The following is an 18613-nucleotide window of genomic DNA, read 5'->3' on the forward strand; positions in this document are numbered from 1 at the left end:
GTAATGTAATGTAGTTTCTTTTTTATGCCTGATTGCACTCATTGTGATGATTTTTAGAAACCTAAAATTATGTCTAAATTATATCTAAATACGTTTTTCTTATTTTTACTTGTGTGTTTTGAAACAAACTGAGGTGTCCATGACATTTAAGGGTGTTTCCATGATTCAGATGGCATTTTCAGGTCAGCTGCTAGACACACCCAGACACCAGAAAAACTGTTCAATGAACAAATTTGAGTCACAAAAAGCAGATGACATGACAGCATCATAACATCCCAGTTTACCATAACTCTCAATTCCCACAATCCCCCTGATCTTAAAAAGGAAGTATTTAATTAAATTATTTAATATAATTACATGACTTTTTGGTTTTCAGTCTAGCCTTAAAAATTGAGACTATGACTGAGTCTTAAACATTGACAGGAAGGTTATTGCATAGTGGGAGAGCATTATAGAAACAGGCTTTGCATCATGTGCATCAGGTGACATCCTTAGTCGAGGCACTGCACCTGCACCTTTTAATATAAACATATGTGCTGGGTCATAATGAACTAGGAGTTTGCTATGGTACTGTTGGACAGGACCGTTCAATGCTTTGTAATTTTATATAATTAATATGAAATTTTGTCCTAGGAGGTGAACCTAGAAGGTTCTCCTAGAATATTTACAGTGGAGGAAAAAGTATTTAGTCAGTCACCAGTTGTGCAAGTTCTCTCACTTAAAAAGATGAGAGAGGTCTGTACCTGACATCAAAGGGAGACCTCAACTATGAGAGACAAAATGAGAAATAAAAAATTAGAAAATCACACTGATTTTTAAAGAATTTATTTGCAAATAATGGTGGAAAATAAATACTTGGTAACCTACAAACAAGCAAGATTTCTGGCTGTCACAGACCTGTAACATTTTCTTCAAGGCTCCTCTGTCCCCTATTCATTACCTGTATCAATGGCACCTGTTTGAACTTGTTATTTGTATAAAATACACCTGCCCACAACCCAGTCACACTCCAAACTCTACTATGGTGAAGACCAAAGAGCTGTCAAATGTTACAGAAAATGTTTTACCTCTGTCATTGGTATTGAGATGAACGTTTGTTATTGACCAAATACTTATTTTCCACCATTATTTGCAAATAAATGCTTTAAAAATCAATGTGATTTTCTGATTTTTTATTCCTTATTGTCCTTATTGTCTCTCATAGTTGAAGTCTACCTATGATTTCAGTTACAGACCTCTCATCTTTTTAAGTGGGAGAACTTGGAAAATTGATGACTGACTAAATACTTTTTCCCCCACTGTACATGTGCTTCAAACATGAGATTTGGATCCATAATTACACCATGAACTTTAACTGTTAAAGAAGTGTGAAACCATCAAGGCTTATTATACAATTAGTGTACTCTGGCTGCATGTGAGCGTAATAGAAGAACTTCTATTTTGTCAGAATTAAGTGAGAGAGTTTCTCAGCAACCAGTGTCTGATGTCCTTTATACATTCATCAATAATATTGCTAATAATATATTTATTTGGTTTAGCTGAAACAAATAAGTTAAAACTATGGCTCTACCCTCTTCCCATTCAGCCTGGAGCTTTGTACTCTAAAAACTGTAGGCAGACATCTTGAATGGCTGCGCAACACTGGATTCCACCTTCCAGCACATTCAGATCATTTGGCTAATTACAGGATGGCCTTAAACACATCTCATTCTACAAATTATACTGCTATCAAAAAAGCCACTCAAAATCATAGGCAGCTCCTATTTACTGTGAATAAATTCTTCTGTCTGAAACTATGACTTCTTGAACGTCTTTGATGATGAGGTGTCAAGTATTTACCATCACTTATTGACATTTTTACCTTATATTTCAGTTACATCCTCTACTTCTTCCCATTCTTACTCATTCTCAACTTTTCCCCTTGTAGATTTGGCCACTACTATGGAAATCATTAAAAGTTAGATCCTGTCCCAACCTCTCTGCTTAAGACTTGTGTCTCTGTTCTATCTACTGCACTTTCTGATCTTGTCAATCTCTTTCTCTCTCTTCTGGCTGTGTTCCTGTTCCTCCTGCACTGAAACTAGCTGCCGGAACCCACATTCTGAAGAAACCGGTCCTTGATTGTTCTGTGTCGGGTAACTTCAGACCTTTCTCTGATCTACCTTTTATTTCTAAACTTCTTGAAAGTTGGCCTCCAAGCTGCACGACTGTATGAGTCATGGTGAGTCATGGCCTGCCAGTTAGGGAACTGGTCTTGTGACCGGAGGGTCGTGGGTTCGATTCCCAGACCTGAGGCCATGACTGAGGTGCCCCTGAGCAAGGCCCTTAACCCTCAATTGCTCACTTGTATAAAAATGAGTTAAAAATGTAAGTCGCTCTGGATAAGGGCGTCTGCCAAATGCCGTAAATGTATGAACTCCAACTATCTGTTCAAGGTCCTTCGGTCTTGTTTTCATTCTCATCACAGTACTTAGACTTATCTGCTATGGGGTGACCAACCCGTCAGAGACCAAGAGCCACTTTATTTTTCACTGGAATGGACAAAAAATAAGTATTATATCTAGGGGTGTATTCAACTAAGGATTTTGATAGTCGAATCTGATTCGTCAGCTTTGGCCTTTAGTCGACTAATAGTCGAATCGGGTTTATTTTAATTTTTTTATTTAGAGCACCTTAAACAGGATCCCGTTCTCATTCAAAACTTTTTTCCTCTTCAAAGTAAAAACCCAAAACACTCAGATAAATTAATAAACACGGTAGGTTGGCTTTATTCAGCTTTTATTTATTTACTTATTTTTTTTAATGAAACGTTAGAGAACATTAACCGTCAGTGCGCATTGCGCATATCGAACTGTCAGACAGGCACTGTGCAAAATGTCAAAAATATTTTAAATAAAATATGCCTGCCTGAAAATAAAACAAATTGCCACACAACAGCAAAAATATATAAGGAAAGGTTCAAGTAACGGGGTTTAAAAACAAACAACAACAAAAAATGTTTATAGGCCTACTTGCGACGCACCAGGACAAGACGAGATGACGCGAGCGAAACAACAAACGGCTGTTTTTTTTCGCCTTACGCGTTTTAAATGGTATGCCATGCTGGTTGTTGTCGTGTGAAATGAAAGACGTTGATCTTTTTCAAAATACTTTTGAAGTTTTTTAGTAGCCATTATAATCTCGGCAGATGCTGCGTATTCTGTAGCGTGTTCAGCTCCGCTCGTTTGGATTGTGCAACTGCAGGGTGTGATTTATTAATGTGTAGTAAAGAAGATGCCTATTGTTAATGCGCAAACATCATTTTTTAAATATTTATTAACAGAAATTAGGTTGATTTTATTTGACAAAAGGCTATATATAACGAAAACAAAGACATTTCATGTAACAACTAATGATTAGCTGCATCCTTGGGCACCCCCATGCAGTTAGAATGGTACATTCGACTATGACGTTCATAGTCGACTATAGTCGAATCAGCGGCTATTGCAGGTCACCCCTAATTATATCGCGATCGATCGATCGCCAGTAGTTGGCGAATTAGTAACTCGTGTGAAGACAGTCAAATGCGTGTTTTCCACTACGCCGGTTTTAAAAGTATTAGAGGCTCGCTATGCTTGTAAACAAACCGCGCACCACGAAGATGTAGCAGTGTGTCGCCCTCAGAGCTGATGAGGTAACCGGGCCACAGACCGTTTGTGCAGGTGAGAGCGTGGACCAGCTGGGGAGCCGCATGAAACCAGGGGGGTATTTCAGAAAGCGGGGTTAACAAACTCTAAACTTAACCCTGAACTCTGAGTTGTCGGTTCCAAAACGGCCGATCGGAGTTAAAGTAATCAGGGTCGCTCAACCACGGACGTAATTTTGGGGGGGGACGGGGGGGACATGTCCCCCCACTTTTTCAAAAGCAGGCTTTGGTCCCCCCCAGTTTTTACGGTTAAAACCAAATATTTAAATAGCGACGAATCCATGTCCCCCCCCACTTTTGAAATCAAAATTACGTCCATGCGCTCAACTCTGAGTAGGTTGACCCAGACAGAAGCGCGTTCACGCGGAACTATAAAAGGCATTCTTAATGGAACGCAGATAAATAGGATTTATCATGGACTTAAACGCGAAAATCAGCCGAGCATCGTATTTCACACCACTGTAGCTTAGGAGTATTAATGACTGCGTATGCAGAATATTTAGATATTATTAAACGTAAATGTAATACTGCTGTAGCTGCTAGAAAAAGACAGTCAGCATGTCAAAGAATTGCCAACAGAGTTAATGCGTGAGTGAAAATGATATTTTTATATTTAGCAGAAGGGTGCGATTATATTATTATTTTCTCCACCTTTATAATACTGTATTGAGTTTTTAAATATTTTTTAATTGAACACTTACTGATTCCAGGTCTAATCTGAGTGGTGTGAAACACACATGGCATCAGATAAAAATGAAGTATAAGAATATAGTACAAAGTGGTATGGTTGTATATAACTATATCTTATTCTTAAAATATATTCTAAAATATATTTATTTACAAGAAAAATGAAATAATGAAACATAACAGTGAATTTGACTGTAATGTATATTAAAAGGTTACAGGGTGGATGGTGGGGTGGGGTGGGTGGTGGTGCATGATTTAATGTGGAAAGCAGTGATTGCAGTTGGAGTCTCTGACAACTCCACCATCTCTGTTGTCACCCACATGCATGTAAGGTTCCTCATCTGTGGGCATGTCAAAGATGGTAGGCTGTCGCACTTCCTGGATGGTTGCAATCAGGCCCGTCGCGATGGGGCAGGCAAACCAGGCAATTGCTTGGGGCCCCAAGCTGGCCTGGGGCCCCCAGACAACAACAGGTTAAGAATTAAATGCAGCGACAAACTATGTGAGCCCCCCTTTACATTCTCAAAGTCATGAGCAATGACACTGTTCTCAGAATCCCCCTTAAGGGGGCCCCTCCCACAAGCTGCTGAAGGCAGGCAGACACTGTCCTGGCAGACAGCCAAGTTTTAGACGCCGGCAAATATGAAACTTAACCATGAAGCGAATTTATCCATCAGGAAGCCAAAAGAGAAAACAAAAGAAGGAAGAGGAACACAAAAAAACACAAGACAGTGGTAAGTGATGAGTTACACTGGATAAATTAGGCCTACCTGTACAAATGGTGTAATTTAGCAGCAGGTAGGCTAAAAACAATATACGTCCCGGGTAGTGTTGCCACCTGTCCCGGTTTTCCCGGGACTGTCCCGGTTTTCACATGCCTGTCCCGGTTTTCCCGGACATACTTAGGTTGGGGGGGGCCCCGGTTGGTGTCTTTGCTTGGGGCCCCCAAATACCTTGAAACGGCACTGGTTGCAATGTTGTGTAATACCACATATGCCATTATTATGTGGCACACCCTATCAGGGGTTACTCTGAGCCCCTTCAGGCACTGGAACCTGGCCTCGAGGATTCCTAGGGTCATTTAAATTCTTGCCCTGGTTTTGCTGTGGGCCTGATTGTAGCGGGACTGTGGTCCAGGTGCAGGATCTGAATAGGGAGTCATAAGGTAGGCCTATAGGACAGGCAGGGATACCCTCTGTCTCCATGAAGGAGGCCGTCATAAGCCCTATCCGGACGGGATTAGTTTCTCAGGGGGTCCTGGGGTAATTTTCTCTTTTACGGGGGTCCTCTGTGATTTTAATCCCGTCCGGAACGAGCATGTCCGTGTTTTTCTCAGACGTCCTCAGAGAAAATTACAGGCGGAATTACCTACTGTTTTTCGCTGTACTCCGTGGTCGTCTGGTAATTTTAGTCCCGTCCGGATCCACATGTCTGAGTTTATACATGCAGACATCACCTCGCGTTTAATAAAACAGCTATATGTCCACTGCCACGCACCGTAGTTACACGTTGGGCGCGCGTTTTCACGGAGATCCACGTAAAGACAGCGGCGAGCGAAAATGGATTTACTGGATTTTTTAATGGATTTATTTTATTTTATTTAACGGATTTATTTAACTATTTACATTCATTAGCGATTTTTTATAATGTGTTTTCTGTATTGGTTTAACAAAATAGCTTAACTTAAACGGAGATCTTAAATGCTGAACTGAACAGTAGTAAAGTTAAAAGTTAAAAAGGAATCATCAGAGTTGGCAGTGTGACATTATTAAACATGCTATCACGTGACAAGGCGATGTCATGTGACCGAGAAAGCCAAAAACTCGCGGGTCCTCCTGTTTTTTCAATTGCTGTCCGGATGCAAGAGTTTTATCACTGAGTACAAGGGTGAAATATTTTTCACAGACGTCCCCCTGAAAAACTAATCCCGTCCGGATAGGGCTATAGTGTCCTATAATCACAACTAGGGTTTGCAATGATTTAACTATTACACTGCACTACCTCAGGCCTACTCTATTCAGATTTGTTGTACAGTGTGGAATCATACACGGATCCTGGCCATCTGGCTTCAACATTTGTGATGAGGTGGGAAGCATCACATATGATCTTGATGGGGAGAACGGTCAGTTCAATTCAATTCAACTTTATTATCATTATGCTGAAACAGGGTTGTACAGCACAATGAAACACTTTTAGGCTAGGCCTCAGTGCAATTACATACTACAAAATATCACAGCAGCAATTACATACAACATAGTGCAGGACAACATAGTGCAAGACGGTCAGGGTGCAAGCCAGGCAATAGACATTAAATAAGCAAGGTAAAAAAATGTAAAATAGATAACAGTATAAGGTATGAAATATAAAAATATAAGTACAGTATGTACAGTGTGTGTGAGGTAGGTAAATGGGACAGGGATAAAGTGCATGCTGCATGGTGCCAAAGGGCTGGTGGACTGGTCTCTGGACTGGTGGCAAATCTGAGATATAGTCAGGGGGAGGTAGGGCTGGCCCGAATAGCGTTTTTTGAGCTCCGGATATTCGGCACTGTTTCGAAGCGAATATCCGAAGCTTCGTTTTTAAATAAGACGGATTAAAAACGGATTATATTAATAATATAAAATAGTTTCTAAACCAGGGGTCGGCAACTGGCGGACCGCGGTCCTGATCCGGACCCGAACGCAGTCATGTCCGGACCCAATCTCATTCCTGATTAACTGTATACGGACCCAAATGCCATCCCATCCGGACCCAGAATTGTTAAAAATATTTCTTAATTTTGACGGGAGAATTCATTTTAAACCGGAGCATTTATTTCAGCGCTATTGAAAATATTGAAAATAGCGCTGAACTCCATCACCAGTGTTATGGCCCCCCTCCCGCTTAAGTGCAAAACCACAAAAAACAGCTATTTAGCTACGCACTGCACATCATTAAACTGAAATCAGCCAACAACAACACAGTTTACAATGACTTTCGTCCACTGTAATATAATTAACAATGTTTAAGAATATAAAATACTTTCTGGACAAACGATTTTTTTTGTTTCAAGTATAACCCAAGTACTAAAACACAAAAACACAGCTATTCACTGGGCCGGCTTGCGCAGCGGAGCAGCCACCGCGGACACTGGGCCGATGTGCGCAGCGAAAAAATCCGGGGGGAAACACAAAAAAGACATGAGACGTGGGGAGAAACATTCTGTAAACAACAAACATTTAATAACTTCAAAAGAAATCAATATTAAATTATTATAGATTACAGGGAAGCCTAAACAAACGCCAAATTTAATAACGGAGCACACACATTAAAAATACCTAATACCTAATGCATTTTGCCTCTCATATACCGCCATTAACCTGAACGGAACTGTAACGTTAGAGTGAGGCGGAGCTAAGAAAAAAAAACACGAATATCCGAATACCAAAATTAAAAACCGAATACCTACTCAATGACCGAATATCCGAATATTCGGGTCCAGCCCTAGGGGGAGGTAAGTCTATATATGTCCAGTTTGAGGGAAAGTGGCTGGTGGCAATAGCTACGTTAGTTTTGTTACCATTAAAGATAAGTACATTATTCATTAAGTATTATAAAGGTTAGTACCTGTACATTAATGCTATGGATGGATTTTCTGTTTATGTAATCGCCTTCATGTTCTAATGGTGCTGGAATAGGTAGCATATGTAGGTTCCATCAATGCAGCCAACCACTCTAGGAAATCCTTAAAATGTAAATGGAATTAAGTTTGTTATATACTGCTTCTCCTTTGCTTAATTTCTTTATTGTCCGTGTGAATTAAAGACAAACCAACGATGCTGTGGAATTCCTCTTTGATGTCCATAACTGGCTTATGCCCAGGAAACACCACAAAACTGGGCACTAGTCAATTTAATGCCAGACATAGTTTTTGGACAGACCGACATACAGTAGCTTTGCTGACAGATCCCGCATCTTCTACACTATAAAAAAAAACTTCCACTAGCAAAAAACGAAGAGCGATGTATAACAATCTGGAGAGAATTTAGGGCTGATCCGCGATGTGTAATATTTGAAATGTGACGCTTAATAATTTTATTGATGTAAGTATTGGATTGTGCTGAAAAACGATAACGTTCATTAAAAAATAATCCGAAAATGATAGTAGGCCTATGTCTATTCGGGGTTTTATAAGGCGTTCCCGACGAAGAACTCAGCGAATAAACTGAGTTTTAATAGCCACATGATCTTCGAGGAAAGGACACATCATGATGACGTGTTTGTGACTCTGGGTCAGGTCCAAGTTAACCTGCCAGCGAGCAGGTTAGCTTCAGAGCATAAGTTGCTATAGTAACTGACTCCGGTTCTCTCTAAGCTCGGTTTCTGGAACGGAAAACCTCGAGTTTCCGTGAACTCTGAGTTAACTTACCCAGGTTTTCTCGTTTAACCCGCTTCTTGGAACACCCCCCAGGCAAAGAGCCACAAAAAGATATACAATACAGGTTGAGTGTGTGGACATCAATTTAAACAACCATTGATTTAAACTAGTGGTGGGCCGTTATCGGCGTTAACGGCGTTCGATAATTTGATAATCTTATCGGGTGATATAAAAAATATTGCCATTAATCTATTAAAGTTGGGTTGGGAACTGGGTAATAGGTAAGCAAACTATGATGACTTTCACCTTGATAGTTTAGCTCGGGTGTATTCCTAACCAAATTCCACAGTAGGGGGCGAGAACGAGTTTTCAAACCTGTGAATTACCACCCACAACAAATCGCACGTGTGCTTTTTAAGAAGCTTCCTAATGGAGACATTGACAAAACTAAAGTTCTTTGCACCTTGTGCAACGCGGAATTAGTTTATTGTAGGAGTTCTACCAGTCTGATGTTCCATTTAAATGCAAAATACCCGTTTGCTAATGCTGCTGACGCTGGGTCAAGCACTGATGCAGCCCAGGGGAAGAGTCGCCGCCATTGAAAACAGATTAAATGTACTAAATGTTGGCTTACATGTTTAGCTGTATAAACATGTATGTATGTAGGCTTACAAATTCATGTCTGACTGAATATGCCCTCTTAAAGTATGTAGACAGTAGCTACTATTTACAGTACTATTATACAGTACTATTTTCATGTTTAACTGAATAAACCGTTGAACATGAGTAGCCTACATTTTATTGAGCATGTTTTTTTTCTTCAAGTATCAAAGTAGAACAGTTTTCTCAAGCAGTCATTGATGCATTTTGGAAACAGGATGAGCCCCTGGTCTAATGCACCCTCTGTATTAAGAAACCCTCAAAGACTGACTTTTAGTCATTAATTGGGTAGCACGTATATTCTGAATGAGCCATTTTAATATAGATTAATCTAGATTAATTTCAAGATTTCAGTGAGATTAATCTAGATTAAAAAAAATTAATCTGTGCCCACCCCTAATTTAAACATACATAGATCATGTGCCAGTGATTAGCATGTGGCTCCGGCAGGCTAATCTATAGCAGCATAACTAGGGAGGGGTTCTGAAGTGACCACAGTCATGAGGGCTCACTGAGATATTGCTTTCCAGCAAAGTCATTGTCACAACTAGAGTGATGCCATGACATGGCTGGATGACAGCATCAACATCTCAGATTACCAGAAGTCTCAACGTCTGGGGGCCCGCGAGCCCCACACCTTCACAAGGGGAATATTAACTGAAGGCTTGATTAAATAGGTGAGTCTTAAGTCTAGATTTAAAGATTGGAACTGTGTGAGAATCTCAGATTGGAGCTACAAGGCTATTCCACAACTGAGGGGTTTTAAAGGAGAAAGCTCCTCCTCTGGCTGTAGTCTTAATAATTTTTGAAACTAAGAGAAATCCAGCATTTTGGGAGCGCAAAGGGCGAGATGGGTTGTAGTAAGCAATGAGTTCACTCAGATATTGTGGAGCAAGACCATTTAACACCTTATAACTCAATTCGATATTTAATCGGAAGCCAGTGTAATGCCATGAGAGTGGAACTAATATGATCGAATTTTCTAGCCTTAGTTAGAACTCTAGCTACAGCATTTTGTACAAGTTGTAGTTTCTTTAGAGCATCTAATTAGAAGACCATTACAGTAGTCCAATCTTGACGAGACAAAAGCATGGACCAGCTTCTCTGCATCAGCTAATGTAAGTGTCTCGGCTTGGCGATATTACGTAAATGGAAAAATGCATATGTGTGTCAAATGCAAGATCCGAATCAATAGTGTCAGCTAAGCTTTTTGCGGTGGATTTAGGTGTTACTGAAAAGCCATCTAAGGTCAGGGGAATATCAGCCCAATTGCTTCTAGCAGCTTTGGGCCCAAGAATCAGCACCTCAATCTTATCGGAATTTAGTTAAATTAGATGCCATCCAGTTTTTAATGTCCTGGACGCAGTTCTCAATCTTGAGTATAGTATTGATATCATCCAGATTAGAAGAAATATACAACTGAGTATCATCTGCATAGCAATAGAAGCTAATACCATGCCTATGAATGATGGTGCCCGGCGGTAGCATATACAATGAGAATAATATAGGGCCCAGTACAGATCCTTGTGGGACACCATATTTTACCTTTGTACCTATATATATATATATATATATATATATATATATATATATATCCTATCCCCAGATATGGGTTTTGCCTCTATTTCTTTTGCTTCTCGGTCTCACTGCTGCTTTGATATGGTTAACCACCGCATTCTTAATACTCTGTTTATTATTCTGGAAGTAGATTTTCAAAGCTCCATGAGAGGAGAGCACTAAGCTGGAGGCAGCTCTGGGAAATGGAGGCAAGCACCATAAGCTTCATTATCAGAGCAACGTACGATGAGCTACCATCTCCAAAAAACCTCCAGGACTGGTATGGGGAAGACCCAACCTGTGCCCTCTGTCCAACTCCAGCAACTCTTAGGCACATCTTGACCGGGTGTAAGACCAGCCTCACACAGGGGCGCTACACCTGGAGGCACAACCAGGTCCTCAAAAGTTTGGCAGCAGCTCTGGAGATGAGGAGATCCAACATCAACTCCTCACCTAGGTCAGTATCCAACTCCATCCAATCTCGAACATTTATTCGAGAGGGACAGCTACAGCCCAAACACCTCCCAACTAAGCCAAAACTTGGAAAGTTGGCCCTGGCTCAGGATTGGAAGATGCTTGTTGACATTGGCCAGCAACTGATCTTCCCACCAGAGATAGCAGCTACAACACTCAGACCAGACTTGGTACTCTGGTCTCCCTCACTCAAAGCTGTTAACATCATTGAGCTTACGGTCCCATGGGAGGACTCAACAGTAGAGGCCTACGAGCGCAAGAGGCTGCGCTACACAGAGCTGGCTGCAGACGCAAGACAACGAGGGTGGAATGCGCAAGTCTACCCAGTGGAAGTAGGATGCAGAGGTTTTGTGGCCACTTCTACCATCATGCTTTCAAAAGACCTTGGTATTCAAAGACAGGCACTGCGACAGACAATCAAATCCATGTCTGAAGCAGCCAAAAGAAGCAGCCGTTGGATCTGGGTGAAGTGGAAGGACCCCTGCTGGGCTCAATCCCAATCACTAGCGAATAGCCACCCCACACCCTTTCTCCAAATCCAGGAGTTGGGGGACCAAGGTATGCGGTCAGTTCCAAGCCTGACTCAGGGGAGTGGACGCCCCTGCCGTGCATAGTCCTTTGGACTTGTGATTGGGTATAGGACACAAACTCAGGCTTGATCACCCTGTAGCTGGCCACCTTTGATGAGGGTGTCTAGTGTTGAAAGGCCGAAACACCCCCTGATTCAAAGGAACACTACTGAGGATGTCCTATATACCATCTCATCCAGTGTTTGAGTCTACTATTTTTCAAAACTATTATTATAAATGTCAGTTACGGAAGCAGTGGTGGATAATTGTAACGACAATATAGCCATTATTTTACTTTATTATTATTCTAATTTACTGTTATTTTATTATATTTTACCATTGTATGTACTCTATGCGTTGGCAATACAAATGTACATACATTTCGTGCCAATAAAGCACCATTGAATTGAAAATGAGAGATAATGAGAATGAATGAGAGAGAGAGAATGAGAATGAGAGAGTGGGTTGCTCTGGGTAAAACATGTTTTCCTTCCCACTAGCTCTTAATATTTGACCAGTCTGGACAAAGAGGAGTGAGAGTTTGAGGCTTTATTCCTGCCCTAAACCCCTAAATCCGCACCATCCAGTTAAATGTCTGGTAGTGTTGAAAGGCCGAAACACCCCGTTGCAAAGGAACAATACTGATGATGTGTCCTAAATTGACATAGACAATCCCTATGTCTCTCTTACCATCAAGGAAACTCATGTGACTTAACATCTAATGGCACAATGGATAATAATACCATCTCGTCCAGTGTTTAGAATCTTCTTCCTTCTATATGCACATAAAAACATTTATGCTCTTTGGCACTAAATCAGTTGTGTTCTCACTTTCCAACTCTGAACTTGCTCTTGGTAACATTTGTTATCTCTTCAACAACATTTACAGTCCTTGTGCAAGTCTGCTTTCCATCAGCTTCGTAACATTGCCTGTCTACATACATTGCTGTTCCCTTAAGTAGCAGAGATCTTGGTCCATTATTTTGTCTCCTCTAGACGAAAACTCTTCTTTATAGTCTTTTACAGGACAGGAGCAGTAAGCTAAGGTTAGTGGTACTCCTAGAAGCAAGGAGCCTGTTGATGTAGCATCAGCAAAAAGACCTGAAGTTACCACTACTGCAAGCAATTATGACTACCAAAATATGATTACCAATAATATCTATAAAGATTAATCACCCAATTGTTGGCCTGAGAACAAAATTATGTATTTTGTGCATGCATAAATACACAATATACAGATATAACATTATTAATGATTCTATATTATTACAAATTATTTTTTGGCTACATTTGGTTGAGATTGAGAACATCAGTTATATTTGCAATAGGCCCTAGTCAATGATTGCTAACACCAACCTATACACATCAACATATGAATGAGGAGAACTGACATTCACGCATGGCACTTCAAACACCCTTTTCAAATCTCAGATTACTGTTTTAGGAAAGCTGCAACCTTAGGTCCTTTACCAATAAACTCACCGAGAGGCAGAAAGAAAACCTTAGACAGTGAGAGATGACAGTACAGAACTTGAATTTAATACAAGCTCATTGCCTATATAAGGCATCATTACAAAGTCTGTAATGGGAAATAAAAACACTACATACAACCAAGGTTTTCGTTAAAAGCATGTAGGTGTATTTAACTAGTAACCATCACTCATGACAAACTGAAGTGTCATCTGTTTAAAAACATTTTATATCACAACATGAGGTAGGAGAAGAGCATCTCATTCATGCAAATTCAAACTCTTCATCACTGCTGAATTGGCAACCCCAATGTTTACCAAAAGCAGTAAACAAAACACATTTTCACATGATAAAGAGGTTTGTGTTAAACTTAATTAGGAAATTCTTTTAAATCTGAAACTATCCCAAGAAATACTGTTTTAGATGTGGAGAAAACATGTGGCAGAGCAGGATCTTAACAAACCTTTGTTTTTATCTTTTGGTTTTTTTTTTCTTTACAAATGAAAGAAGTCGCAAAAAAGTACTATAACATTTTCTTTCTGTCAGGGTATATCTTTGATAATTATATCAAGCCTTTCCATATAACCTATAGAGCATAGAGAACACCTTTTATACAATATGCAAATAAATATCTGCTTTCTGCTTCCAGAGGTGTTCAAGGTGATAATCTGAAGGTTGTGCGAGCACTTGTGTGTGCCATGCAGCGTAATAACATGGTGTTCTACAATGGGGCCACTCCAGTTTGTACAAAATACAAATTATGTCTTCACTTCAAAAAATCTAAATGTTCACTGTGTAAAGCTTCAGAAACACATTTAAATACCCTCAAATTATGGAAGATGGCATTAGACAAACTGCTACAGAAGTTGAATACTGATTTGATCTGATATTGGAGCAAACAATCAGCCATCTGAGATGTGAGAGCTAAACTCTGTGAACCTGTACCACAGGGCATACACCTATGCACGCACACGTGTCTCTCGGACATGGTCCATTAGGTAGATGTGGATTAGTCTCTCTGTGTATTTCTCTCTCCCCTTCAGATCTCACTACAAACATTTCTGGAAACAGACATGACCTCAAAAGCCTGTACTCACACAAGTACTAAAACAGCCTTTCTGCTCTTTAGAACAACTCAAACCTTGAATGTGAGGGAAAAAAAGACCAAAGCATCATTACTAACAATACATGCATGTTATTCTTTACTCTCTCACAAGAAAAAAAGGTCAATGCTTCTATTTTGTAAATGCAAATTAGTCATTAATGGGAACAGCGAAAGTTTCAACATCAGACTTGAGCAGTCCATCAATCTTTGCAAGCAGCAAAAATTCACACACACACACACACACACACACACACACACACACACACACACACACACACACACACACACAGGGAGGTTCTGAAACACTGTACATTGTTCCCTTCTGTGGATTAAGTGTGCTGCATTGCTGTATCTGTCTCTGCTGTATACTATTTCCTTATGGCATCTATTTAATCCTTTTAGATGTTTTAGATAAGGTAATATATTAAAGACTACTATATGTACAAAGTGTATATAAATCTTTATTAGGTAAATCATTAAATAATTCTGATCCTTTATCTCTTTTAAACAAATGCAAAGAACCTTTGTACAGTATAGCTGATTAAAGACTTTTTTTCTTTTTTTTTTGCTTTATGAAGTTGGCGTGTTAAGATTCTGGCCTGCTGATGACTGAACTAGCCAAGAGTCAGGACTAGCTGTGATTAGTTTCTGAAGGGGGCACAGTGGAATGTTCGCAAAGGGCACAAGAGGAAGACGAGCTCATGCTTGTCTCCACTGTTGCCTGGCACCTTACAGAACCGTCTCCTCACCACGTGCTCCTGGTCTGGCAGGGTGGTGGCAGGATCCTCCTCGTTACCCCTCCTACAGACAGTATCTCTGCCCCACTCACTTGAAGCCAACCCAGGCAGAATGGCTCCAACCGCACTCCCCTCCATGTTTGGTCTGTTCATGTTCATCAGACACCGTTCTGCCCTTCACTCTAGTCAGTGTATCACTATGGTAACATACACAGTATTAGTTCACACTGTACTGCACCAAACACAATAAGTATATAATTAGCATTATCATGAGAGATTTTGATGACCATCTAGTTTCATATTGCATGTGCTTACATGCTTTGTCTTGGTGTTGTACAGAAACTACTGAACTAGTACACTGTATGTTTTTGCCCAGTAGAAGGCGAACAAGTGTCTTCATGCATGTGTGCATCTCTGTATGACGGTGTGACTGGAGTTTGATGCACTAGAAGAGCTGCTAACAAGTATAAAAACATACAGGATACATCTGATCACCAGCAGGCAGCAGATGCTGAGGAGAAGAGGGAGGAAAAGGGAAATTAGAGGTCAGATTATCATCTGAAATTGGGTGACCTCTTGGAGGGGCTCCTCAAACTTGTAGTCTTTGAGTTCTGTTTCCACTTTAATGAAAATCACAATGGCTGTAATAGTTCATTTTGCACTGAAATGTCAAAACAGAATCAGAAGGACGCATTTTCCTTGTTGTGGGTTAAGAGCCCAGTGGCAGCCATTTTAGCTCGCAGGTGGCATTTAAGAGTCCAGTTAGTTTCCACCATGCCAATCTCCCCTAGTCACCAAAGCAACAATCTGTCTCACAGACTCAAACAAAAAGCACAAGCATGGGAGGACAGGAAGAGGAGGGGCTCTGATAAGAACTCCTCTCTGTCCACAAACAGCCCATCAGAAATACTATAAATTAAACATTTACAAAGTTTAAATACTGTCTAAGAATTGGTCAAAAAAAATAAACAAAACAGTAATACAATACATTCTAAGCAATGTTAAATTATAAAACAGGTATTAAGTCCTGAAACGTAAAAAACAAGCATCATGCCCACTCAGTCAGTTCTTTCCTGCACAGTATTGTTCTGCTCATGTCTGGGACGCAGGGAGCTGGTGTTCAAGCTACAGGCAGGGTGTGCAGGTGTGTGCCTGAAGCAATATGAGCAGAGGCGTCAGGTAAGAAGGTGTTTAGCAGGACGTGGCCTCCAGAGTAGGCGAGGTGGTGTTGGCTAGGTTCTGGGGGCTTGTGCACCCCCTGCTGGCTGACTGCATTATCTGCTTCTGTAGCTGAGAGATCAAGAGCTCCAGCTTCTCACGAGCCTCTCGCTCACGCTGCAGCTCATCCTGCAACTGCTGACGCTCCATCTCCGCCTGTTCCAGGCGACACCGCAACTCGCACAGCTGATAGAGAGACAGAGAGAGAGGCATATAGAGGCTTATACACACGTATATACATACATGCATGATCGCACAAGCCTACAGGCTTTATTTGTGATCTGCTTTGGAAAAAAGATCTATGAAGAAAATGTTTAATTTAGGCCCCCTCCACTCTGTAGTGTGAACACAGCTGTTGTGCGTGTGTGTACCTGGGCAGTGTACTGGGGCTCCTGCTCGCGGGGTTGGCAGGTGCAGCCCTGCTGTCTAAGCTGCTCCAGCCGCTGCTCCAGCTCCCTCTGCTCCTGCTGCACCTCGCCCAGCTTCTCCGCATGTTCAGTATGAACGGCCTCCAACTCACTCTGCAGCTCGCTGTGCTCCACGGACAGCTGCCTGAGCCGGGCAGCTTCACCTCCACGCATGGCCTCCAGCTCCTACACGCATGCACGCGCGCGCACACACACACACACACACATTAACCCAAGAGCACAAACCCTTTTCACTCTGGGCTGGCATCTAGTTTTCCCTGCCTGCTCAGTGCGGCTGTAGTATCTCCACCCTCCCCCCACCTCTGTCTTCCACAGGGAGGAGTTTTCTAGAGGTGGGGTGTAGCAAGCGAGGTTGCAAATGCGGCGCTGTAGGTAATCTTACCATCTCCAGTTGCTGCTGCCTGTGCAGGGTGGTGTTGAGCTTCTCCTGCTGTCTGCTGTACATCTGGATGATCTCCAGAACGATACGCTCCTTGTCATCCTCCTTCCCGCTAGAACCCGTCTCCAAGGTAACGGCCAGAGGAGGCAGGCTGCGCTGCCGCATTTCATCCATGTTGCCAGATTTAGCCTCCTCTCCATAAGAGGAGGAAGTCACGTGGAGATCTGGGGGAGGAAGGAAGGTATGAGGTGGGGGGGGTTCTCTCACCCACACAAACATGCGCACACAAGCTTACATGTGCACGGCCCGAGTGGGTGTTTGTGATGGTTTTGTGTGGAAGTGAAGAAATGCAGAGATGTAACAAAGCCACAGTATCCTCCACAATTCAGTGATTAAGATCACGTGATGATGAACACGCACATGCACACGTCCCTACATGCACACAGAGAGAGAGAGAGAGAGAGAGAGAGAGAGAGAGAGAGAAAGTGAGAGTGTGAGAGCTAGATAGAGAGATAGAGAATATGTGCTTGCTGGTGCTGACCGGAGCCTGTGTAGCGGTCATGGCTGTGAGTTTTCCTGTTGTAGTGCTGTTTAATCAGGGCACCCAACATTTCTACTCCAACCTCCACCTCCACCTCTCCATCCTTCTGCAGAGACACATTGGGCGCTACCACCTTATCGTATGGGTATAGGTAGTAGCTGCAACACATCCAAGCATGCAAGCATGCACACAACCACCCACACACACACACACAACCACCCACACACACACACACACACACACACGCGCATACATCAGTTAGCAGCAGTATAGAAATAAGAATGTTGAAATGCACATAAAACGGTGGCAAACAGGTAAGTTGTGCTAAACGACTCTCACTGCTTCTCACTGCTTGCTTGAGTGTGGATTAAACATGAACTGTGACTACTGCAGAGAATTATGAAAATGCTATAAACCCTGGTGTTACTCCAACATGTGCATTACACCCAGGCCCCAATGCATGCTGGGAAAGCTACCATACCTGGGATGGATGACTGCAGCATGTCCAGCCTCCTCTTTGATATCAGAAAATAGATGGCAGAACCCCAGTGAAGACTGGTCTTTACCCTGCACAGCACACACAGTAATATAATAATACACATCGATATAAGAACACGTTAATATGTGTGGATGCAAATATGGTCTGCATGTAAAAGGGAGTGCTTAGATGTTATAAAGCAGCATTTACACATCGCTGTCAAGGACGCCGTCTCGAAGAAATGTGTGGCATACTCTGACTACAGCAT

At 41.6% G+C, this 18613-nt stretch overlaps 1 protein-coding gene across 2 annotated transcripts in view; it reads right to left on the reverse strand.

Annotated features, from left to right (window-relative positions):
• Positions 1-13506: 13506 nt before the first annotated feature.
• The window catches only part of skila (SKI-like proto-oncogene a), a 28265-nt gene continuing 23158 nt past the window's right edge, over positions 13507-18613 (reverse strand). For both annotated transcript variants that reach the window (XM_076972203.1, XM_076972204.1), the window contains 5 exons: positions 18349-18434; positions 17868-18025; positions 17330-17550; positions 16891-17112; positions 13507-16705 (listed from right to left, as the gene is read on the reverse strand). In XM_076972203.1, the coding sequence (XP_076828318.1) occupies positions 16493-16705; positions 16891-17112; positions 17330-17550; positions 17868-18025; positions 18349-18434 (900 nt within the window). In that variant the 3' untranslated portion in view covers positions 13507-16492. The remainder of the gene's footprint in view (positions 16706-16890; positions 17113-17329; positions 17551-17867; positions 18026-18348; positions 18435-18613) is intronic.

This window comes from Brachyhypopomus gauderio, chromosome 14 (genome assembly GCF_052324685.1).
Source record: "Brachyhypopomus gauderio isolate BG-103 chromosome 14, BGAUD_0.2, whole genome shotgun sequence".
Taxonomy (NCBI): Eukaryota; Metazoa; Chordata; class Actinopteri; order Gymnotiformes; family Hypopomidae; genus Brachyhypopomus; species Brachyhypopomus gauderio.